Genomic DNA, 24,922 nt, shown 5'->3' with positions numbered 1-24,922 from the left:
ACAGTGTTAAACTGCACTAAAAAGAGTATCTTGAGGTCTTAAAGAAGAAGAAGCATATGGTATGCACAGACTGTCCTGAACCATGTCCTCTTTGGTAAATTCTTCAGAGCAAGAAAAAAATATACTTTATTCAGTTGACTTGGTGCCTTCTGTTTTATTTCTCTTGGTACTGCTAGCTCTCTGGGGCAAGGATTGGGCTGTATCATTGTATTGGAAAGACAGTTAATATATCTGGGCGTTACCAAAATTCTAATAATAGTGACAGGATCAGAAACATGGGGACAAAATTTCAGCTGGTGTAAATCAGCTCAGACTACTGCTTTTAGAATCGTTGTTCTGTTTTACTTACACTGAGACTTTGAGTCATCAGTATCACAAGACTCAAATAGGAAAAATGGCAGTTAGCACATTTAGTGGGAAAACAATCTGAGGGAGAAAGCTGCGGAAGGAAGGAAGGAAGGAAGGAAGGAAGGAAGGAAGGAAGGAAGGAAGGAAGGAAGGAAGGAAGGAAGGAAGGAAGGAAGGAAGGAAGGAAGGAAGGAAGGAAGGAAGGAAGGAAGGAAGGAAGGAAGGAAGGAAGGAAGGAAGGAAGGAAGGAAGGAAGGAAGGAAGGAAGGAAGGAAGGAAGGAAGGAAGGAAGGAAGGAAGGAAGGAAGGAAGGAAGGAAGGAAGGAAGGAAGGAAGGAAGGAAGGAAGGAAGGAAGGAAGGAAGGAAGGAAGGAAGGAAGGAAGGAAGGAAGGAAGGAAGGAAGGAAGGAAGGAAGGAAGGAAGGAAGGAAGGAAGGAAGGAAGGAAGGAAGGAAGGAAGGAAGGAAGGAAGGAAGGAAGGAAGGAAGGAAGGAAGGAAGGAAGGAAGGAAGGAAGGAAGGAAGGAAGGAAGGAAGGAAGGAAGGAAGGAAGGACCTGCAAATCTGACAGCAGTTCAATATACAACAGTTTAGAAAACAGTTTAATGATGAGGCTGCATTCAAAGATGCCCTGTATCCTCAAGCAGAAATAATATAGTTCTAGGAACCCTAGCAATATTATTCACAGTACTCAGCATTTCTAGTCATATCTAAATAAATTATAAGTATGTCAGGAGGGAATCAGAAATATTGAAAAGAAAAAATTTGCTGAACTTCGTAAAATGAGGAATATTTCAGAGGATATACAATTTTTAAATGACTGAGAGGAGAATTATTTAATATTAACTCAGCCTAATCTTCTACAGCATAAAATCTACTTAAACTTGTGATTGAAACTGTGATCATGCAACTGCCCACACAACTCATTAACATGATTCATGTCTTACTTAACAGGAGCCTTTTTGATGTAAGCAGGACTGACAGGGATCATTCCACCATACAATTGTACTTCCCTTGCTTTAATTTAGCTTTTTTCCCATGTGAAATGTTTGGCATAAAATTTTAAATCCAGTGGATGCTAGGCTAAGCAGACAGAACATAGCCACACAAAGAAGGAACCTCCCTAACAGCTGATGGCATCTTTCCAGTACAGGAAACAATTAGAGAGTAAACAATGATGGTATATTAACTGTCTTGCCAACTGCAGCAGTGATAATAACATCTAGGTCATAACATGTCACATGAAGTCTCCTTTAAACATTAAAAATACTGCTATAAGCCTGTTTTTCTTGTCTTTTGGTTTGACTTTGTTAATTCTTGTTTAATTCTTGTTCCTTGGTTTTACTGATACCAGATTTAAGCTTCTTGTCTCTACTTTCAAACTCTTCCCCTTCCTATCTTTGTTCACTTTTCTCAAGGTCTGTACTGTGTCTGTTCCTGGTCCATATCGTTCCACCTATTTGTTAGATTCTCATCCAGCCAGTTTAATCCAAGTAATCAAGTACCTATTCTGCAATCAAAGGTCTGTTCCTACCATACTACACTGTGTGAACTAGCTTCTGCATACAGTGAGTGAAAACTGCTTGTTAGAATTCCTCTTCCTCCACCCACACAGTATTTGATATTCCACAGATCGTTAAATGCCTGGAGAAATCATCATCATTCTTAGGTGTCTGGAAAGTGTTCAACCAAGAGTGGGTGCTGCAACAAAGCAGACAACAAGCCTTCATGTTAACACACATGATAAGACAGATCTACTGCCTGGTAAATGGAGGGATTCTTATGACACAAATACTTGATTAAAAAAGCCATGCTTTCCATCTCATCTCCAACATACTGAGCAGGTTAATGTACAGGAGAAGCATTTGCTGTGTTATTAATCATGCTGCTTCTGTTACTTGATCACATATATGTAGTTACATGTGTAACTAGTCCCTTTGCTAGAGACAAAAGACTGGCACCTAGTCATGTTGCATGGTCATACCACGCTCAGGGAGCAGCTCAAGATATATTCATGAATAGATGTACTTCAGCTACTGACAAATGGCTAGTCTGCTTTCTAACCATAACAAGAACCTGAAAAATCAGATGAAACAGTCTCAGGGATATCCTGCACACATTCCCTGAAGTAGAGAGATGACAACACTCTTTCAAGTGATAGGTCTTCAGTCTTGGGGGATATATTTCTTCTGCTGAGGGGAGACTGACATATTTGAATGTAAAATGGCAAGACAACAAAGGATGATGTAGATCTCAATACATGGGAAGGAAGAGAACAAAACAGCAGGCAATGGGAGATAGGTAGCATAGGTGACACTGACAAGGAAATGTGGTAAAGCCATGCAGGCTAGGAAAAGCTACATGAACTCTGCCTAAAAGGGGAGGACAAATGAGGGTCAGCATGAAAGGATGGTGCAAAAGTCAAAGCAGTGTGAATGGGAAGATGTAGGTCAGAGAATGCATAAGCAGCAGAAAAGAGAAGGCAGTTCTTATAAAGGCCAAGTTAAAGGACTAAAGTCTGAGAAGCTAACTAGCAAAAAGGTCAGTGATAGAAAGCTAGAGAGGGTGCAAGGGAAGGCAAGGGTAGTGTCATGACTGGCAGGGTGGGCATCAGAGGATTGATGCAACTGTTATTGGAAGAGGAGGGTTGGCTGGCTCCATACAATGTCATGACAGGAAGTGTCTGAGAGACAATCATTTTAAGATGACATTTTATTCATGACAGAAAGTCTGAAAGCTCCCATGTTCAGCAAGTATTTTTCTTCAGTAACATCAAATTCAGTGCAGCCTGAGTCCTGCAGCATGGCAATAGCCTCAACACAGCAACTCCAAAATGCTTGGCTCAGAAGGAGAAGGGAGGGAGAGAAAGGAGGGGGGACGTTGTGGGGGTGAGAGGAGGTTTAACAAAGAATCATTTTAACAGAAACTCCTGAGTAATGGCTCTGCCCCAGGCCAAGAATAACATCAGCTCAATGTCAGCAGTTAGAAGAGGGCTCAGCCAGGCCCCATGGCCAGCTCCAGCCTCCTCACAGGCACAAGCCAGTTTATGGCTCTTTCCTGAACTTGTGAGCAGCCACATCTGCCCACCCAGAGCCCAGTGGACAGAGATGAAATAAAGTGAGAACAAGAAGACTGTAGGTGAGAGAAGTTGAGGGTGGTAACTACAAGGCTAAGTAAGGGCCTTGAAAGAAGGAGAGCAAGCAGCAAAAAGCAGGCCTCTCTTTCAAGATACTCCCAGAAAAGGATTACTCCCAATTTGCCTATAACCTATTCCCAAGGGCCCTGACTAATGACTCATCAGCATCACAGGAGGGAGGGTGGGTGTCCAGACCTCCATGTGTTAGGTCTGGTCATGGGAGTCCAGTCATGCCAGACTGCTAACAAGTAGCTCCTTGCTACTGGAGACCAAGTTGTTTTGAATGAAGGTTTGATCACCCAAAGGCTTCCTTCCTTTTAGCAGGGAAGCATTTTGGACATCACTCAGAATACATCTCTCTCTCTTCATAATAACAAAGGAAGGTAACAAGTGTATCAATTAAGTCATTATAACATTGAAAGCTTCTCCCAGCAGAATGAAAATACTGTTCCACACACAGTGGTCCACCTTTGGGACCTAGGAATCATCCAGAACATCAATAATACCAGCTCTTTTTCATATATTCTCCAGCTCTTAAGATGTCAACAAAATGGAAGAAGCTATTGGGAAACATAGTATCAAAATGCTATCAAAATCACTGCAGGTAATACTGGTTTTGTTGCAACCCACTTTAAGAGCTACTTCCTTGACAAAACCTCTGCCATCTGTACTGTCTCTGAGTTTGTTTTCACATCTAAGACTCAGCCAGCACTGCTACATCCCAGGCAGGAATTTTTCTTAGTTACCTGTTGCCGTGCTTGGTTTTGCTCCCCCAGCTGTCTTGACTGAAGTTTCTGTTGCTGAAGCTGCTGCACAGCAAACTGAAGCTGATAGCTGGGATGTGCCACAGGACCCCGTGTCACCTTGTAAACACTGTTCTCCATCTCTCCTTCCAAGGCAAAATGATGATTCTCTGGAGCCCTGAGGAAAGAAGAGAGACCAAGTTTTCACTACTCTGCATCTAAGGACTCCTGCCTATAAGGCACTACTGCCTCAAAGAAATCTCTTAATATTTAGCCAGCTATGAATTTGTACTACATGGCTTTAGCAAGCACAACACCTGCTAGAGGTGTCATGTGCCAACTGCTTCCTGCTAAGCACTTTCTTGACTGTAGGCAGGGACTATATTACTAGACATTCTCTTGAGGAATAAAAAGGAAAGGAAATTAAGAACGCTAAACTAGAACATTTCTGTGGCTGATTAGCATTGAAGACAGGGAGAATAGCAGCAGGAAAAAAGATGATTCCCATCCCTAATGAGATAACTATTTATTTAGATTTGTAGAGGCTTTAATACAGTAACACAAGGCTTACACTAAGCACATCCATGCTGCAGTGACAATGGAATAGAAACAGACATGCAGTACAACATCCAGAGAGGATAATGGACTGGTTGGGTGAGGTTGGAACTAGGATACCTACTGACTCCATACAGTTACAATCCAAAAGGCTTGGGGGGAGCGAGATAGGCTCGTTTCTTTCATCCTCAGAGAAATGCCAGCTTTTCTTAGAGGACAAAAGGCCTCCTGCAAAGAGACAGGAGCTCTAGCAGCCCAGGCTTACATGGTAGGATTTCAGCTGTGGCTGCAACATGATAAGTACCAACAGAAGCTCACTAGCTTGCTTTGAAGTTTGTAAGCCCTGGCGAGAAGGCAGCACCAACACACATCTACACAAGGCTGAGGGGCTTTGCAGAGAGCAGGTGGCTCTCAGGACTGACAGGACCACGGGGTGTCCTGAAGAGGCTCCAGAAGCCCAGCCAATCCACACATTCTATGCTCACACCACAGATGTTGTATGACCCACTGAATCCTGACACGCTGGCTAATATAACCTTCAAGCCTCAAGGCCTGAACTTCCAAAGTGTCTGTTGATCTCAGACATTTCTCTACACCACCCCTCCCAAATATGTCCTTTGGATTCCCAGGGCAGGCCTCCCTTGCATTCCCTATCTACATCATACGTAACAGGGACATAAAAGATAATTGGTGCCTTTCATGCCACGGTTTGGAGTGTAGGTCATGGCTTTGGCAAGGGAGTTCACTGCAATCTCTTTGCTTCAGGAACCTATCACAACTTACAACCTAGATTGTTTAAACACATCTCAGCTTGCCTTGAATGTGTTGCTCCTTCCCTCAAAAGCTTTGTCATAGCAAACCCTTAAAACATTCAGAAAGAATTCACTCAAGCAGTCTTTAAGCTATTTATTCAAGTTATATTATTCATTCTAGAAACTAATATCTCTTCCAACTCCTCCCATATCTACCTCCAGCTCAGAACCTGCAATGCCTAAAATTCATCCTTTGATCCAAAAGAATGCTTAAGAAGCTCAGGACTCAGTGATTACTTCCAAAATATAACAGTGAAAACAAAATGGAGGAGACAAAACTGATATGAATGACAACTCCACTAAAACTGGACCTGCCAATAGCCAGATTTTGTGGCACAAAGATAATGTGCAATGACTGCAGCACTATGTCGGCCACTATCTAAATGGCAACATTTTAGTAACATTTCCCTAATTCTCATTTCTTCTGTTTTGAGCTATCTAGCAAAGGATTAACTTATGGAATTACAAATACTTAAGTATGACTTATTAAAAATGCACCAAGATTGCTGCCTTTCCCCAATCTTTGTCCAATTCAATGAACTCTCAAATTCTCTCACAGGATTTCTAACTTGCTTTAATTCACTTTTTCAATTTCAACCAATACAATGGACATAGTATTGCCCAGGTAAACTTGGGTTATATTACCAGGAAAACACTGTTGCAACTCCATTATTAAACCTTTAGGAAAAACTAAATTTAAAAATAACAAACAAAACTACAAAACTTTGGCTAAGATTTTTTTGGGCAACAATCTCGTACACAACTCCCTGCAGTTTCAATACCTTCTCTCCACATGACACAACAAAAAAACACTTACTTTTTTTCTAGACACTATATTGAAAACACTGTTGCTTGCCTAAGCAGATTTTATCCTCCTGGCCTGCAGAATCCTTCTTCTGTTGGCTTCTATGGGTTTTCCTTATTTACAGACAGAAATCAAAGTAAATGCATTATTCTGCATTTATGTATTATGTTGCAAAACATAACTTCAACTTTCTATAATATAAACATACAATACTTGACAACAGCAAGCCAGTATTTGCCAGTCTTGGGATCACTTTCATAAAGAGATACTTCATCTGCAGCTTTGTTAAATCCCCACATAACATGTTATCAAGTGCTGATATTACATCTAAGGTGATGTTTGCCCTGCTACAGAAGAGGCTTAGGATCTGAGACTCAATACTCTGCTGCCAGAGACAGGCTCCAGCTCTCAGTCTATTTGCCATGCTCACAGGAATGCATCAAGGAGCATCTCCTATCCTCAGTCTCTCCTGTTGGATGATTTATTACAGCATGACAACACTTCTGCATCCTGAAGCAGAAATTAGTTCTGCTTAAGGAAATTACAGCTGCTTCAGCACCATAATGAAGGCTGCAAAAAAGCAGTAGAGGACCTCACACCTTAATGGATATTAAAGAGTTCACTTGTTAAGAGGGCTGGATAAATACCCCAAACTGAATTAAAAGCTTTCTCAAAACTTACACTGTTTCAGGCAAAGCCAAAAATAACCAGAAAAAACCTCCACACCCCTAATGGAAATGAGAATTGTAGAGTCAGTACTCCCAGATCTGCTTGTTTTCAAATTCAGGATTATTGCTTAAACACTAATGATTGAATATTCATTTCTTCACATGTAGAGACAACAGATTTAGGCAAAGATGCACACACATGCAAATGGGAAACAGAAATTCCTGACTGTGCCACCAGAAAAGATTTGGTTTCATTCTGTCAGCCAGGCTGGTTGTGAACAATCTTCTCACAGCTTGCTCAGAATTATTTATGAGTTGCTTAGTTTAGAGACCTGGCCAGGATTCAGGCCTTCACTATGCACAGGAAATCTCAGCCTTTGGCATTATGGCCCATCCTTTGTAAGCAAGATTCTGTCCTTCCAGCAGCTCTTCAGGCTACTCAGTATTACTGGCAAGAAACCCACAGTATTCCTTTCTTTCAACTGTAGTTTTCATAAAGGCTGGGCCAGAATTCTCTCTTCCAAATTACTGACAGCATAAAACCTCTCTGCTGCAGTTTTTTGTACCACAAAAGATACAGGTTTGTTTGTGAGACCATTTTCAACAAATCACCATGTGATTATGATTGGGATCCAGTCCAAAAGTGCTAGAAGACCATACATTCATCTCCAGGTTTTCTGGTTCCAAACTCCCTTTCTACTCTAGTTCCCTTTTCCAATCCATTGGCCCTTTTTCTGATGTAAGCAGCCTTTATGTAATCAACTATTTACACCTGTACTAGAATCTAATGTTAGTGTACTAAAATACTAACAAAAGGTTAATGCATTTTTTCACTGATTTCAGAAAAAAAAGATCTCTATGAAATCCAGTCTCCATACAGAAGGGATGTGAGTATCAGCTCTTACAAGAGAGGACAGAGCTGGCTTCTGTTTCCATTTCAAAATAATTTGAAGGCAATTCCAAGGACTGAAGTTGTAGACAAGATCAGACCCCAGAACACCAGTCTCTGAGGATCTTATAGTTACAAAGAACTATAGGACAAACAGCAAGTCTGTACTAAAAGAATGACACATCAGGCTTACATTTATATTTCAGCTGAAGCCTTCTTCCAATGGCACAGCTGGGCACTTGCTTGATACCAATTCCTGTGTGGCAGGCAACAATACCAATTCATGAAGTACACTGGTGTTCTCCATATATCACTCACTAAGCAGGCACTTTTGAAATACTTGAAAAGTGTCTACATCCTATTGAAAGGCAGTGCAAACTGGCTTAAATTATTGTGTAAATGAAACTTCAGCATTCATGAAGAATATTCCTCTGTTTAAGCCTACTTAGTTTGGGAGAACTGATAAGATCACAGCAGAAATCAGTATGTCTGGAGGTCTAGCAAATTGAGAAAAATACTACTTTCCTACTAAACAAGGAAACAAGTTTTTTTTTTCCTACTAAGCAAGGAAACAATGAAATTACTTTGCATCCTTTCCTGTAAAGACTGGAGCTGTGGAGGAACAAGAGCCATTGCTGGCAATAAGGGAACACAGTGCATTTATAAATCAGTGCTCCCACCTTGCCACAGAATGCAAGACAATCTTGGGCAGCAGTTTCCTTCCCACAGGGCATTCAGATGGTATGACAAGTCTAGGAAGTTTTCAGTACAAATCCTTGGTGAGCACCAGCTGCTAGAAAGTAGTTGGCATAGTAACTAATGATTTTGTCTAGTGCAGCAGCTCCCAGCATCCTGCTGACTTATGTTCAGGCACTCAGAAAAACACAGAACATTTTCTTTGGCACACTATGTGCTTCTTCCATCCCTAACAATAGGTCCTAGATTGGGGCTGGCTACAGAGCAATGATAAACAGAGTGGGATGAAGCCCAGGACGCTGGGGTCCTGGCTGGGATGCAGGAGTTTTGGGCCTCTCACTTGCCTCAAGGCCTTTCTTTGTCTTTCTTCCTTTTTCCTTCCCCTCAGCTTCAAAAGCAATAAATTAAAAACTGTAAAACAGAACACCAAGTCTTTGAGAATGGTTTGCTCCTGGCCTCTGCTGTTATCAGGAGTGTCTATGAAAGAGTGACTTTGGTGCAGTTTAGTCAGCATAGTCTACATTTTAGCAAGGACTGGAGCTCTGTTTGCTGGAACATGCAAGCCTGTAAAAACCTCCTGCTTTGTAACATAGCATGAGCTGTCTTACAAAGGTAAAGAAAAACAGTTTCACAAAACACCAGGGGTGAACAAAGCATTTTGAATATTTCTGTAAGAGCTAAGCCTGGGATTTTGGAGATCTGAGGCACTGTGAGCTGTCCAGAACTCCCCATGGTACAGGTACTTGGAGACAGGGAAGGGGCAGGAAGCAGCTGGCCTGTATAAAATGATGATGCCATCACCTGACCTGCAATCTACTTTTGTACTCATCAAAAGAAGCTAAGGAAAAGCTTCTAAAGTTAATGAGAGGCTTGTTAAGGTTGCATTGGCACAAGAAACCTGCAGAACTCCATTTTGGGTTCAAATCCAGTTCAAAATGAAAAGCACAGTCTCCCATGGTAGACCTGGTGCAGAGATGCAGGGGAGTTTCTGTCACAGACCATCAATCAAACTTACCTCTATTATTGACAAGGCATCATGAAATAGTTTCAGCCTTAGTTCTTCTCCCTCTTTTCCAAGTAGCTCAAGCTACTTTTACTTACAGAAGGGGCTCTTACCATCAGTGTATTTGTGTCATGAGAAAACAGAAGATGTATAATATTCACGTGCAAAACCTGAGGACTGAGTTGGTTTAGGCAAAAAACATGAAAAGTTTTGTGCATTTAACTGCAATTTCCAAATCCATTCACAGGTTAACTCTAAGAGCTACCAGAGGCACAGTTCAAGCATTCCAGAACATTTTAATATGCATAATATCTAGCAAATGCCAAGAGTCCCCCTCTGCTATTCTCGCACTTCCCCCTTTCAGCTGAGAGAACTGATATTGCTGTAAGAATTTTACTCAGAAACAAATATGTGAGTAAAGGCATCCAGCTTATCTCCTTGTGATGCAGGATCAAAACGTTTCAGTAGCTGTAGGAGTCCATGTGTCACACTCAGCTGCACAACTCCACAAGCAGGTACGTATCCAGCGTAAAGAATTTCCCCCAACATTCCCAATTAAACTTACATTTTCACTGTTTTAGTATATGACATTCCTCTTATTTCAGGACTAAGCCTTCACTACTAGAACTATGCATGCCTCTTTTGAGCTCAGCCAGCCTTGGCACACTTAGCTCTCTTCTTTTTCCTCAACTCAGTCCCTTCTGGCCTTGATTGCACATTGTTTTTCCGTGAACTTTTTCCACTTTATTATTCCAGATGTGCATGCACAATTGCTATATATGGAAAGCCCACTGCCTTCTTGCTCTTCACTTTTTTCTACAACAACTATCAAAGTCCACAGGCTTCCTTCTTTTCTGGTATATGTTGCTGGATAATTTATTTCCTGCTCCCTCGCTTCTGAAAATTATTCTTGCTGTTTCCTTGCCATTGATAAACCTGGGTTTTGGAACATCAGTATTTTCTTATAACAAAGGCAATAGAGATTGGGAATTAAATGCCTTTTACATCCTAGGTCTCCATGTACAGGAAAGATCATGAGTGCTAAGTGTCTAACCTGCTATGTTAGAAATGAGGCGCATCAAAACAGCCTTCTGATAGTCTAGGAGGGAAAGGGCAGAACGAGATTATGGAGCACTGGATAACCTCTTCAGGAAAGGCCTAACCTATCTCAGCTACTCCTGGATTTAGCTGGCATTATCAGTCAGAAGCCCTAAACATGCTAGTGTCAGCAAATAAAATCTAATCTTTACCCTTTAGTGGAGACAATTTTTGTTGGGACCCTAGTAGCATCCCTTTGTGCCTGTTACAAAATACTGTCAAGTCTCTCTGGTCTGGGGAATACTTGGCAGGTAAACAAGCAACACTTTTGTTTTTCTTCCTCTTTACACACGGCAGCTCTGAAATTCACTAGCAGAAAGGCTGAATCAGCTGACTAGAAAGTTCAGTGTCTTCATCCCATTGTGGCTCATCAGGTCACTGGAAAGGTAAGGAAGGTAACTGAGCATATCTCCTCCAAGTGAGACTAACAAAATCACAAGCCTTTCCACCCTCAATAAGTGCAAACACAGGGTTGAGCTTTACTGAGTGGAAGGCTCTTCTGGCTTCATGTTTCTTGCACACATTTCCACACCTACAAACACAGAGCCTGCAAAAATATTTTAACAGCAAGGCATATATACAGTAAGTCTAAAATAGAAACCTGGTATCATTTGCTATCATAAGGGAGTTTTGGGGGGATTACCTGCTTAACTCTGACATGCAATGGCCTGAAGTGTGTTGCGTGGTCCCACACACCCTACTCCCAGTTTTAATTAATTAAGGAAGTTCAGACAGAGCAGGGTGGACCCAATTAATTTACCTCACTGTACTGTCAGGATCTGTTTTTATTAAAGTAAGTAATTCAGACTATTATTCTAATCCAGGCAGAGTTTCCTGGTGTGAATATACACACTTCACAGAATCCAAAGTACCAGAAAATTAGATGCAGTATTGCACAACTTAGAGGTGGGAAAGGTACTCCTCACTGAGGAGGTTCCACTGCAAAAGCCTAGCATGAATCAAGTGGACCAACTTGATGAAGATGAGTTGTAACGACATTCTTCTAGACCAACTTGATGAAGATGAGTTGTAACGACATTCTTCTACTTTCTCTCTTTCACTGTAGACAAGTTTATTGAAAACCAAACTGAAAGAGACTTACAGACTCTATTTTTTTCTAGAGAGAAAGCCTTTTTTAGTGCTTTATGCAAGCAGATTTTGCATTTTATGGGTGGATAGCAGAAGTAGCACACAAGGATGAAAACAATAAATGGGCACTGTTATCTGTCTAGAATATGCTTTTGACTGAATTAAAGTCACTAATCTCTCCTGAAAACCCATACTCCTTACCTCTCTCTAGAGAGGCAGGGGTTAAGTCAGGACCACTAAATTAGCCCTGCACCCCGTAATGCCTTTGAAAAGCCGCTCACAGAGTTTACAGGGAAAGAGTGAGACTTGCTGCTGTCCCAGCCAACATTTGGTTCCTATTACAGCAAATAAATCTCCCCCTCCTCCTTTTCTTTTCTTACCCCCTTTTTATATTAAAAGTCCATCAAACACATTTTTTTCCCTTTCATATTTTCCATTAAGCTTCCTCCTGTGTAAGCTTTCCTGGAGTGTGGTGCTCTTTGCTATATGTGCTCAAGCAGCAGCTGCAAGATCCCAATGAGTAAGAAAAGGGGGAATGAAGAAAGCAGCTCAGGCTCCTCTTTAAATCCCAAGAGGCAAGTGAAAAGTTACAATTGGGCTAAACTGGTGAAATCTAGAGCACTTGAGAAGAATAAACAAACAAACAAAAAACAGGCTGTTGAGTTTTTCAGGGTTAGGATTCATGAGATGGGGGAAGAGTACTCAAAGCCCTGCCCCTGCCCAGAGCTAAATGCCCCAGCCACATCAGTATCCCAAAAGACATAGCACAGGATGGTGTTACACTAGAGGGCCTTAAGGATTCCTAAGGGTTGTGCTGTCCAGATATCAATCCACTTGAGGCCCAAACAAATTTTTAGTGCCATGTGACCAAGTAGTAGAGACATCTCATGCACTTTACTTTGGCTATTTTGTTGTCTAAATATTAAAGACCTAGTATACTGAAACCTCTAGAGAGAGCACATCAAGCCCCTAGATTTCACAACGTTTGCACTGGAATTAAAGTGGATGTCAACTAACTTGGCTTGACATCCAGTACAACTTCCACCTTGTTATGTGGTAATTGAAAGCTCTTATGAGTGTCTCTTAGAGAAGATTTGATAAATCTGGCAGCTTAGATGGTCTATGGGGACATGGCAGTTGAAGCATACAGTTGCCTGGCATCATGACTGCATATTTCAAGAATTATAGCCAGACAAAAAAACTTCACAAAAGAAGCAATACTTTACATTTATAATCTACATACACCTAAAGGGAAGGCTAGAATCTGTTCTGCACTTACTGAGCAAACATCTACAAATTCATCCTTATCAGGGATTGTGGAAAGTGTCACCTGAAAGCCAGCTGGCAACAGTTATCTTAATATAAATGTTCCAGGTAAAAGAGGTAGAGAAACAGCATGGCACCAGTAAGATGCATCTGCTGTGCTACCATTCAGTAACACAACTGAAGCTGTATAATATCTAGCTGCTGAAATAAAGTAAAAGAAGACAAAAGATACAAAATGAGAACTGAAGGTCACTTATCTGGGTCCTTGCTGTGAGGCTGGGGGCTTGTGGTTAAGTCTCTTGTTTCTGAATAATTCCCCAAGCACTGATACAAGTGCAAAGTAAAGGTCCTAAAGAGACTTCTACCCTTAAACAACTGAATTTTATCAACCTACATCCAATGTAATAAAACTGAGTTAGTTTGCCAATAAAAAGATAGATTGCACAGTCCCCTAAGCTTGACAATATTCACATGCTGGCCAAAGTGGTGCCTCTAGCATTCTTATCTGCCCAGTGTTAGAAACTCAATTCCATATGTATACATAGTTTCTGCTTTCCTTATCCCTCAAGGGGGTTTCTAAGGTAATAAGGTATAATACAAAATAGACTGTGTCTGAGAGTGATTCCACCTGTTACACTGAATTTTTTTCCTCCTCAGGCTCCTTTTGCAGTTCATTTATGCTGGAGCTAAGGGAGAATTCTTCTACTTCTACCTCCTGTACAAAGATTGACTCACCTGCCCTGGCTCCCTGAACTTTTAACAATGGACTGGAGGAGGAAGTGACTATATCTGACAGCACACACTTCCTAAAGTCTGTTACAAAGTTAGGTAAAATATAATCAGGGGATGTTGGTGGAATATGCTCAGATACACAGAGAATCTAGCATGAGTTGTTATCTATTGAAGAAGCTGGCTCAGTGACTGTATATGCTGCATAGGCAAGATCATCCTATCCCACATATTGCAGGAAACTAAAAAATATAAGAAAAAAAAGCTACTTATAGAGACACCACAGATGGATACTATCACGATATAGACATTCAGCCATCCTAAGAGCAGTACAGCACACTGACACCAAAGCAACACCAGAGGTGTGATGCTAGTTCTTTCACAGCTTTTTTTTTTTTTTTTTTAATCACTGCAAGCCTCATTGATGGCCACAAAGCACTGTTTTTGTATTGTAAAAAGTGCTATTTTTCCCTCACTCCACCCAACGTCCTTGGAGGAAATGGAAGATACTTTATAAAAGTGTTTATTATTTCAACCAAGATAGCACAAATTCCTAGCAATAATTTTCTCAGGCCAAAAGTGACAGAAGTTTTCCAGGTCTGTAGTGCTCCTTCTGAGAAGCCTCAAGAGACACCCTACTTGAAGGAAACTACTTTTCAGAAAAGAGCAAATATGTTGAGTTTTGTTGATAGCTAAAATGCAGCCTAAGAAAAAAATTCTTGGAATGAATGGAGAATGGAATGGTAGGTTCCATTTTGATTTAGGTGTTATGGATTTTTAATATTGGGAAGAGAAAAAATTTAGAAATTCTATAGCCAGCACTAGAACAAAGACAGAAAACTAATAGTGACATTTCCTTCCCAAAAACTTCTGTACATCTGTCCCCCTTATTGCCTGGGTGATGACACATCAGAATTGTATTATAAAGAACTGCAAGAAAAGACTAGAAAGGCTTGTATTTATTTATACAGCCTTACCTGGAAAAATGAGTACCGCAGAGCAAGAATCTCCACATGTTCTTGGACTCTGTCCTCCAGAGATAAATACCACAGAAGTGTATTGCCTTGCCAAAAGAGACCATTCCAGTTTACCACAATATTGGCCTCTCTGTTTTAAACTACACAGAATACAGTCCCCCTTCCACTCCCACAAATGGAATCTATCAGCCTCTTCACCTGACAACAGAGCTCGGCCTCCAGTGTTTCCAGTAAACCAATATTTCAACAAGCAAAATCAGAGAGGAGTCCACATTACCACAAAGAAGTTCAATATTAATAGAATAAATTGAGTTACAGCATCTTATTTCTGGCAGTGAAGAGTTAAGTGAGTAAAAGGGAAATTCCCAGCGAACTGCCTTCAGCAGATACAGTGGAGTGTTGTCTGTTCTTGCTTTAACTGTAGTGGCTTGTTTCAGCCATTACAGTGCTCTGTCTCCCTCAATCCTTATGGGAAAGATGATCCAGTCCCTCTAGTCTAAGCAAGGAATTCTGGTGCACCACACATGTAAATCTCCCCCTATTTTATGCGGCCGTTACAGAACAAAAGACTAAAATTACTACCATTATTTCAGAAGCAGACATAAAACAGAAGAGGTGAGGAAGAAGCAATTAGAAAAGCAGAGAAAGCTGAAGTGAAGTAAATTTTTTACTCTAACAAACCCAGTTAAATCCAAGGTACTCCCTGGCATGAGACACAAGGTACTAGAAGTGTAAAATATAACAAAGCAACACTCCTGGTAATGCCCACACTCTTGGTTTATTTTATTTTCTTCTCTCCATTCTGGCAGTGTAAAGAAGAATACCATGCCTAAAGGCTGGGGCACAAGTGCTGCACAGGGCTGAGGCACTATATCTAGCAGCTGCTAAAACAGAACATCAAAGTCTCAGCTCCCTTTGAAAACCCATCAGGCAAGAACCACTCCTCCCATTCAGCTTCTTTAGGAGCTGGTACATGTAACCACTTCAGCGTGTTTGGCAATTCTACAACCACTTCCAAAACAGGTGGTGCAGTGGAAAATCATGGGAGAGCCCCAAATCATTCAGTTATCTCCTTTATCTCCTTTGCCCCAGCAGGCAGCAACACACATGCTGACCAAGAAGGCCAGCTGACAGAAAACAATTAAGCATTGAGAACAGGAGATTTGTAATTAAATCTCTGAAACTACAGAAAAGGCTCAGGCTTATCTTGGTAAACTGGGTCAACAAAATCTTTCTCCAGGAAACTGATACATCTGATGACAGACAAAGTCTGTCATTAGAGGAAGATGAGTAAAAGGATGTTAAGATAATTATATTGTAAAGTACCAAGAGATGAGACAGCACATTTTAAAATGTAGTTCCCAGACTTGTCCAGTATTCATTGAAAGATCCCTCTCTGTCAGATCCTGTCTGCAGAAGACATTCACACTGCACAAAACTTACCTGATCACCCACTGCCTAAATCATTTTTCATGAGATTTCTGTCTCTACCTACAACTGTAAGATAGGAGGTAGAGACTAAGCACTAGTTTTGTTACAACACTTAGCTTAAAAGCTTTTTTCCTATCTCCATTTGACCAGACACCTGTGTTAGTGATGTTTTCTCCTCCAGCATGGACAGAGAAGTCTATGATGCATTTGTGCCAGTTCTGCTGGTCATCCCAACTGCATACTACACCAATCTTTTCCACCTGGGGATTGAGAATAGGCATCTAGGAATGGTGCTCTTTCCTTAGAGATGCAATTTTGCTGGATTCATTAATGACAGATTTTGGGTAAGCCTTTCAATTGATAGGTCTTTTTGGACTCTTTATGGGGTTTGAATATTTCTACTGACTCTGAAAACCAAAAGCCAAGAGTAGGTATCTTCAGAGGAAGTGCAATAGCTTTCATTTTTGGAATTTGTGGTTAAACATGAAAAAAGTTACACAATCCTATATTCCATTCCAACCCAATCCCTTTTTCTAGAGCCAAAATGAAATTGTTTCCTACAAGTACAGAGAAAATGGTATAATTAGTCAGAAGCTCCCAGACCCAAGAACACAGATGGGAAACATGGAATCTCCACCCCAGGAATTCCACCAAGTGATTGAATGTAATTCTGAGCATGAACACAAAGATGCAGATGCTAATCCCTTAAAAGGGCAGGCTAAAATACCCCTGCCATTCATGGAACAATGTCCTTTCAAGACTTCCCTCCTATCATAGACAGGACACATCAAGCAAGGAAAATAACAGTGTCCATCAAGAAATCTCCATTACATATTGCTTCTTTAGCCTCAATGCCTTTCTTGACGTTTCAGCAAATATTCTGAATAGAGCAGACTCAAAGGCCATAACTGGCACATTTCAGAGAAAATTCATCTGCAGTACAGGCAGATAGGAGTCCAAACAAGGCCTCCAGAAGGCTTGAGGTGAACACAGAAACACTTGCAAAGAGGTTAACTTTCATGTTGAGAGTGTTTAAGGCTCTAGAGACCAGTTGGAGTATAAGACCATAAGCAAGCCCTCACATAAAGGTAACAGTGTTAGAAAAAACCTGAAAGTAAATGACAGGAGTAGTCAGTACCTGGTTTTGCTACCGAACAATAAACACCAAAAACAATACACAAACAACTATGCCTTGTGTAGCAACAAGCTAACAATTCACAATTCATAGTGTTACATGATACCAGGAGTTTAGGTAATTTCAGAGAGGAACATGCAAACAGCAAAACTCCCAGCATCACAGCTCTTTTCCCTGTCATAGAAATGCTCTCAGTAATGTCTACACTCATATTCAGGATTTGCAATTCTTTAGAGAACACAGAATGTTAACCTTTCTTTTTTTTTCTATTTAGAAAATATCAGTAGAGAAAACCTCTGCACTACATGAACCATAGTCTGTGCCCTACACCACAAAACAACCTAGGAATTGATGTATATATTTTGTTCTCTTTATAGTGGAGGATACTTTCATATTTAAATCATTCACATTATTATCAGCAGCAGCAAAGTGGGACTTCAGAAACAAATGAAAACACCACTCTGACCTTTGAAAAAAGCAAAATGAGTTATGCAAACAATGTCCTGAACAGAAAAACAAAATATTTAAATGACTAAAGATGGACTGGATCCAAGTTTCTTTAAATATACCAGAATAATCCAACTATTAAAACTGGGTCTTCAAAATCATTTTAGTTAATACTTTAAAATGTATTATATGTGCTTACTTGTAGAAACTGAAATAAAAAATTAAGATATTTGTGAACTTCAATAAGAGAGAAGTTATTATTCCCATTGACTTTTTAGCAAAACTAATTCTGCATTAAAACACAGCTCCTTCTTGAGGTTTTTCAGCTTTGAAGAAAGATAAGCAAATTGTCAATATGCAAAATCAATCTCTATGAAAGACAAATTGGCAACCTTTGCTGGAATTGCTCCTAAGGGATAAGTCTAAACTTCCTTGAACTTCTGGTAAGGAACTGTGAAAACAGAAGGCTAGGGGGATCACAAATAGTAGAAATCCAAATCTCACCCTCCTGGAGAATATCCTGGAGATATTATACACAGTTCCTTACTAGAAAGAAATGTGTTCATCAAAAGACTGAATCTTAAGAACAGCAAAGTCGATGAAGAATCACTTTTGGGGCTGAGTTTTTGTGCTTGTGCTTAAATCTCTCACATATACTGCTTGATTTACTGATTTCTTCACAAAAGATGAGATTCTGTTCTCTTTGCCATGTCGACTGCCTGAATCAGAAAGCCTTTAATTGTTGCTCAAATTATGATCCATCCAAAGATATTTACAGAGAAGCCAGAATCTTTAGCATTATGAGACTGTGAAAGAATCACGCCCAAGTGTCTAGTGGAGCTGAGATCAGAAATTTATTGAACAGAACATTCTTTCTAACAAGTTATTTCACACTGTTTCTAACACCACAGCTTGAAAAGTTGTAGGAAACTGTAATGGGAAGCATAAGTCCCTTCACTAAGGAGTACATTGTCTTTAATAGTAGTGAAAAATTCTCATTTGAAATTCAGAATTTGACTGTGAAAAGTTTTGCTGAACTACCAGTACCAAGAAATGGTAATGCCTAAACTTACTCAATTTCAAGTCTCTGCATCTTCAACTTATCAAAATGCTAAATGAAGATAAGTTGACACCTCTTTACCCACCAGCATCTTTATCTCAATATCAAAAAAGAAACAGATGGTCTAGACTTGAGATTTCCTCCTCCTTTTTAGATAGTCTACCAAGCATGAAAAATTTCTCAGCTGAATTTTGAGAAAACTCAAATTTTCAGTGCTGAAGACATTCATGGCCCAACTTGGCTACATTATTCACAGGGAAGATTCTTTTTTTTTTTTTTCCCAGTAGAAAGCAAATAGAGAAATCTTTATGCATACAAAAGGTTTGCACCAAGAAAGTCACAGCCCTTTTGCTTTAAATGAATCTTGCCCAGGCAAAGTATCCCTGACAGACAGCTGCCAATAGCAGCACTGCCAGATCTTCCTTGACTAACTTTTCAGTTAAGTCCCATGTGCCAGAGAGCAGAAAGATAGAAAGGGGAGTGGAAGACATGTACTGAGCCAGACACAATCTGAAATTCAAGCAAAGAAGCCAAGCAACACAGAATCATAGAACAGCCTGAGTTGGAAGGGACCCACAAGGATCATTGACATCCAACTCCTGGCTGTGTACAGGACACCCCAAGCGTAACACTGTGTGCCCAAGAGGATTGTTCAAACACTCTGGCAGGCTCCCCACTTCCCTGGGGAGCCTGTTCACATGCCCAACCATCCAGCAGAGCTCTCTTAGTTTTAAATTCCTTTCACTAAAGGTTCTTGTCTAAGTGCCAGTTTTAAATAGATTTGAATCAGCCAGGCTGGCCTGGCATCTCCCCACCTGGTTTGCTGTGAACAGTTCTTGGATAAGAAATATTCATAAAAATGCCATGTGTGCAATAGGAGGGTGTCTGGAAACTGGTAACTTTTAGCACTACCTAGCCTTTTTAGCTCACTCACCTCCGCCTTTTCTTTTTTTAAGAATATATCTTTCAACTACTGTTAAGAATGAAATCCTAGAAATAACTGCTTGTAATAAAGGATTCTTGACATTTCCATCCTGACACTGCACAGTCCAGCCCTAACAGAGCATTTAGAAATTCTTGTAATTGGCACTGGTTCTGCACAATCCAGTAATAAGTTTTTTTGAGTGAGCTTTCTTGCTCATTACCAACCAAAGTTCTCCTATCCAGGGCATTTTGGTCAAGCTACTCAATGGCTGATAGTATCCAGGTAGATACTAAAAAAGTACCTGTAACCAAAAATGTTACTCATTATTATAAACCACACTAATCCCTACACAAAGTTCGTGCTCCACAGTGGAGTTCTGGTTGCTGCATCTTCTTCAGATTGTAAAACACACCTACCCCAGACCTACTGAACAGGATCACCAAGCAAAGCTGTCACCACATACATAGGGGAACTGAAATAATCCTGACTTTTACATTTCTCCCTTCCCCATTTTCAAAAGACATTCTTGTTAAATACTGGATCTCTGCATGGTTCACAAACAGCTGCTGCTTGATACCTGCAGCTCAGAGAAACCCTAGAGAATAACAGGCTGACTTAGAGCCAACAGTGTGCAATTTGCAAACTCTGGTGCCAGCCACAAAACTTTACCAGTCACAAAGCTAGGGGAAATTAGGTGAAAGCAGAATCTTCACAGGAAAGGCCAACTAACACTTTCAGGGACAGGAAAGGGGTTTCTTCGTGCTTTTGCAGGGATTTCCCATTAATATCACAGTACAAAACACCAAAAAGAAGAATGTTCATCTGTTGAGGAGGCCAAGCTAATGCATGACCTTGGTCTGGATAGAAAATATGAATGTGCATTGCTGGTGGAAAGCTCACTATATAATGGAAGATAGCTCCAAAACAAAGCCGAGTAGGAAGAAAAAACCCTTTGGCCCCTTTTGCTATCTCCTGCTCTGGCATTTGTACTTGGCCACTGAAACCCTTAACTGAGCTTGATTCCAGGCTCTTTGGCTGCTGACTTGGTAGGGTTGTCCAGGGACTGGCCCACAGGAGGGCTGCCTAATGGAAGTCTTTCTACATGGAACTCAGATCACACCCAACTCCCAGCACTGGACGGGCCTACTGAGATAGCCATATAACCCCAATTCAACTTCTCTTCCTCAGCTATGCAACACCAATGTCTTCAATACAGCTGTTCAAGACCTTTGCTCTCACAAGTAACCAAACTTCCCTTCTCACACTACCCACTACACTTCCATTTACTTGAAGTGAAAAGGTACAGGGAGACTTGGAAATCTCCAAAATAGTCACAATGTGTTCAACTTCAGGGCAGTCCTGGACAGAGTGAGGCAAATGAAGGAAAAGTCACTAACCCTAACCCTAACCCTATCTTGTCTTTCATAAGCCTGGCTTACAAAGGGGATTTCTATTTCTACAAAGCAGCATTCTGTATGTCTGATAGGGAGGATACAGAACATGCAGCCCCAAGATTTCAGAGTGCCTCACTGTAACACACAGGAATAGCACAGTTCAAAGATGGGCCCACTCAATCCCTCTGTTCTTAGTCCAGATGGACCTGCCCTAAGATCAATGCCAGAAAGGACATTCTTCTGGGAAACTTCCCAATGCCCTTTTCAGCTGCATAACTGTGAACCAATTCCAACAGCTATGGCATGGTAGCACAGCTTTCATTTATACTTCACTACGTGCAAAGCAAATCAATGGATAAAATTTGAGATCCTTGTGTCAGGAAGAGTCACAGATGGATAAAAATATTGTTAAAAGAATTAGGAAAGGGGGAAAAACCAGACATTCGTGGGATTCCCTGACAGCTCTGTGCAGAAGGAAGGGCTGGGCTGGAAAAAACAGGGCCTCAGGTTCCTGCCAAGCTGTCTGAGGCCAGTCCTTTCCAAATAGCTCAAAGAAACAGCCAAGGCTCCCTTGTAACCCTTTCAGAACTCCTTCAGAGAGGAGGGCTGCTGGAGGCAGAGCCACTCCTACAGGGCACCAGAATATAGGGTCCCCTCATTCCTACAAGAATGTAAGGAGCAGAGTAGATCTCCCCCATGAGAACTACAGGCACATTAACCCTCTGAAAACCACTCCAGAAAACAACTATTTTAATGGTGAGTGGGAGTTAAATAAATGCAGAGGAAAGGAAGATGTGCGGGTCACTTTGCAACATGAAGTATCTAGAACTGATACGGTGTATTTCAAAGACCTCTGAGATCAGGGAAAACTGGGGGAACATTTTGAGTCTAGGGCAAAACACAAGAAGATTGCAACTTGTTCCATATTGAATTAGGTGTTCAACAGAACAGAAAAGATCCAGCAACTTCCACCACAGCCAACAAAATCCACCAGTGCAGGAAAAGAAGAGTTGCCTAGGAATGGGGAAAGAAAAAAAAAATCCCTGGAAAAATTAACTACTTATACCTGTTGTTCAGTTCAACGTTTACTGTAAGAATCAAAGAGAAACAACTGCATATTAATAAAAAAAAAAAAATCAGTGTTTAGCATGGTCAGAAACCAACAAGATATTCCTATATCTAATGAGATAGAAATTAAAGATATACTAGTGTTATTTACATAAAACTAATGTTTTACCCCTTCTTGAGGTACTGTTTTCATCTCTTGTCATCTCTGTAAAGATAGCCAGACAATTATTAGATGGCCAGGACAATTTCCATTTAGAATTTGAAAAGAATGGAACTGTTTAGTTTAGGAGAGACAAACAAGAAGGGAGACGATAAAAAGACAGAATAAATAGGACAGAAAATAAAACAAGCATTTCTGTTTGCCTTCATGTGATCTTGTTACAGGTACACAGACTTTTGGCAAAATTTGGGAAAAAATTAAAAAGGAAACTTTTGCATAATATGCACCACCCATGGAACTCATTGCTACAACTCAATGGGACTACATTTTCTGCAGAAGGTAAAATATTATTAATGACAATATCCACACTAGACTATGCAGAAAAAAGTATTGCAAGAAGTACATGCCAGCTGCTAACAGTTAGAGGGCGAAATCTATCTTCCCTTCAGAAAGGGAATTTCCCTGCTGCCCATCAGAACATTTTTTGTACTGATGATGTTGGAGATAGTTGCTCTGAAGCAGAGGATGGGAGTACTGAAGAGATTAGCAGCCCAGTCTAGGATAGCAAATCCTGTGTTTACATCAGGGTAAGGTCAGTTTGTGGAGGCAGCTGAAAAGGAAACCCAAAATCATTATGCAGTATTAGTTTGGGAGAAGGTAGGAGATCCCTGTCACTCCCCTCCACTCCATCTATCAACATGGGCTGCTTGCTCTCCACAGTGTGCTGTAGGGAATAGCAGGAAAGATCCTCTTATCTCCTCTAGAAGTCACACAGTCAAAAAGAAGCTTGCTCCCCCTCAAATTCTGAGTTATTTGCAGAAAATGTAATTGTCCAAGGCCAGCAGACAAAGGCAATGCAGTGGCTGAGCCCCCTGTGCTCAGGGGAGGCAGCAGGCTGCAGCTCCAGCAGCGCTTCTCAGAAGCAGCTGAGCAGAGAGAGAGGCTGCACTTGCACAGCTTCACCAGTGCCCTGCTCTGCCCCGCTGTGAGGCCTCAGATTTTGCCTCCAGCTCCCAGCACTGGCTCCTACGGTCTCCCTGCACGCAGCACAAACCTCCTCTGCCTCTGGAAAGGGTCCTGTGATTAATCTCACTTATTACCTCGGCAAAGGAACAGCGCGGCGGCCGCCAGCCAAGTCCGACTCAACAGTGTCTGGGGAGCTGAGCTGCGGGGCCAGGCCTCAGACTGTCTGGGCCAGTCACGAGCTCTGCGCCTTTCCTCTCTGCAGCCTCCACACACACAGAGCCAAGGCCTAGCTGTGGGAAGCTGGGATCCTTGAGGACACTGCCAATCCATGGTGCTGAGGCCCAGAGCAATTTCCAATCAGGATGGAGAGCAATTGGCCCTGACAATTTTCCTTAGTGTGACCAATATATATATATATAAAAAAAAAATACAAGGTGAGCCATGTATTTCTGAAGTTTAAGTCAGACAATTCACTTCCACACTCAACAAGTTGTCACTGGTGACCCTGGGAGACATGCACGGGGAGAAAAAAAAAAACAAAAAAATGCAACTAAAGGTAAGAGGTTGTTAAGGCAGGAAATACAGGCACAAATATGCATGGATGCACAGGGAAAAGAACATGCCCAAACTGGAAACAGACTTGTAAAAATGTACAGCTACCCAGGTAGTAGTTCTATTTTTCACCTGCCCTCCTCTGAGCAGGAAGTAATAAACCCCAAATTCAGGGCTCTCAGAAATGCTGCCTCTCTCATGGCCCACAGGTAGAATCAGCATGACAGAGCCACTGAGGCAATGCAGAGATTAGAGAAAAATCACTGAACCCACCCTGAATTACTTCTCTACCTCAAATAAAGGAAGCAAATTAATTCAGGCATCAAGGTAAAGGGAAAAGAGAACAAGCACTGTGGGGAACAAGGAACAGACTTGTGCTAGCAGAGGGCTGGAGTCAGGGCTGTTGGGCTGCTGCTGCTCTGGCACTTGTGTAGTGCTTAGCCAGGGAGGTGTTAAGGTCACTGCAGTTTGCTCAGACTGAACTGTGGACCTACTGTGTAACCCTCAGTGCTTGCCGCTTTATCCCTTCATTTCCTCCACAGGCAGCAGCATAGCAGAGCCTCCAAATCACCTTACACCTAGATGCTGTGCAAACAAATAGGCCCTGAACACTTGGCAAATGCAGCACTGGAGAGCAGTCAGGTAGTCTCCACTTTGCAAAAAACTGCAGGGAGCTTGAAAAAACAATTTGGAAGAGAATAAAGTTACCATCAAGCCAGAACTACAAGGCAACACATATGTCACATAGAGAAGATATTTATTCTTATAAAAACTTGGTGCTAGCTACAAACATCCCAGGAAATTCTCTTGTCTTTACTTCTAGCTGCAAGCCCATACATAGTTAACTCTTTCCCACAGCCTCAACTGCAACACCCATGCTGCTTCTGCCATGCTAAGCCCACCCTAGTCTAGCTCAAGAATCTTGCAAAAAGCAAGACTGTCCCATCAAGTGCTCAACCCTTCTATCCTTG

General features: G+C 41.2%; 2 protein-coding genes across 8 annotated transcripts in view; one reads left to right on the top strand and one right to left on the bottom strand.

Annotated features, from left to right (window-relative positions):
* The window catches only part of LOC143694378 (uncharacterized), a 470,045-nt gene extending 458,456 nt beyond the window's left edge, over window positions 1-11,589 (top strand). The window contains exon 7 of the transcript XR_013182851.1: window positions 11,577-11,589. The gene's annotated coding sequence lies outside the window, so the exon portion shown is untranslated. The remainder of the gene's footprint in view (window positions 1-11,576) is intronic.
* The window catches only part of TTLL5 (tubulin tyrosine ligase like 5), a 123,982-nt gene that overhangs the window by 20,856 nt on the left and 78,204 nt on the right, over window positions 1-24,922 (bottom strand). For all 7 annotated transcript variants that reach the window (XR_013182845.1, XR_013182846.1, XM_054634658.2 and 4 more), the window contains one exon: window positions 4,230-4,404. Coding sequence is in view for 5 of the 7 variants with exons in the window: in XM_054634658.2 (XP_054490633.2) it covers window positions 4,230-4,404 (175 nt within the window). In the remaining 2 variants the exon portion in view is untranslated. The remainder of the gene's footprint in view (window positions 1-4,229; window positions 4,405-24,922) is intronic.

This window comes from Agelaius phoeniceus, chromosome 6, assembly GCF_051311805.1.
Source record: "Agelaius phoeniceus isolate bAgePho1 chromosome 6, bAgePho1.hap1, whole genome shotgun sequence".
Lineage (NCBI taxonomy): Eukaryota > Metazoa > Chordata > Aves > Passeriformes > Icteridae > Agelaius > Agelaius phoeniceus.
Note: the sequence above shows the minus strand (reverse complement) of the source record. Positions and strands in the feature narration are given on the sequence as shown.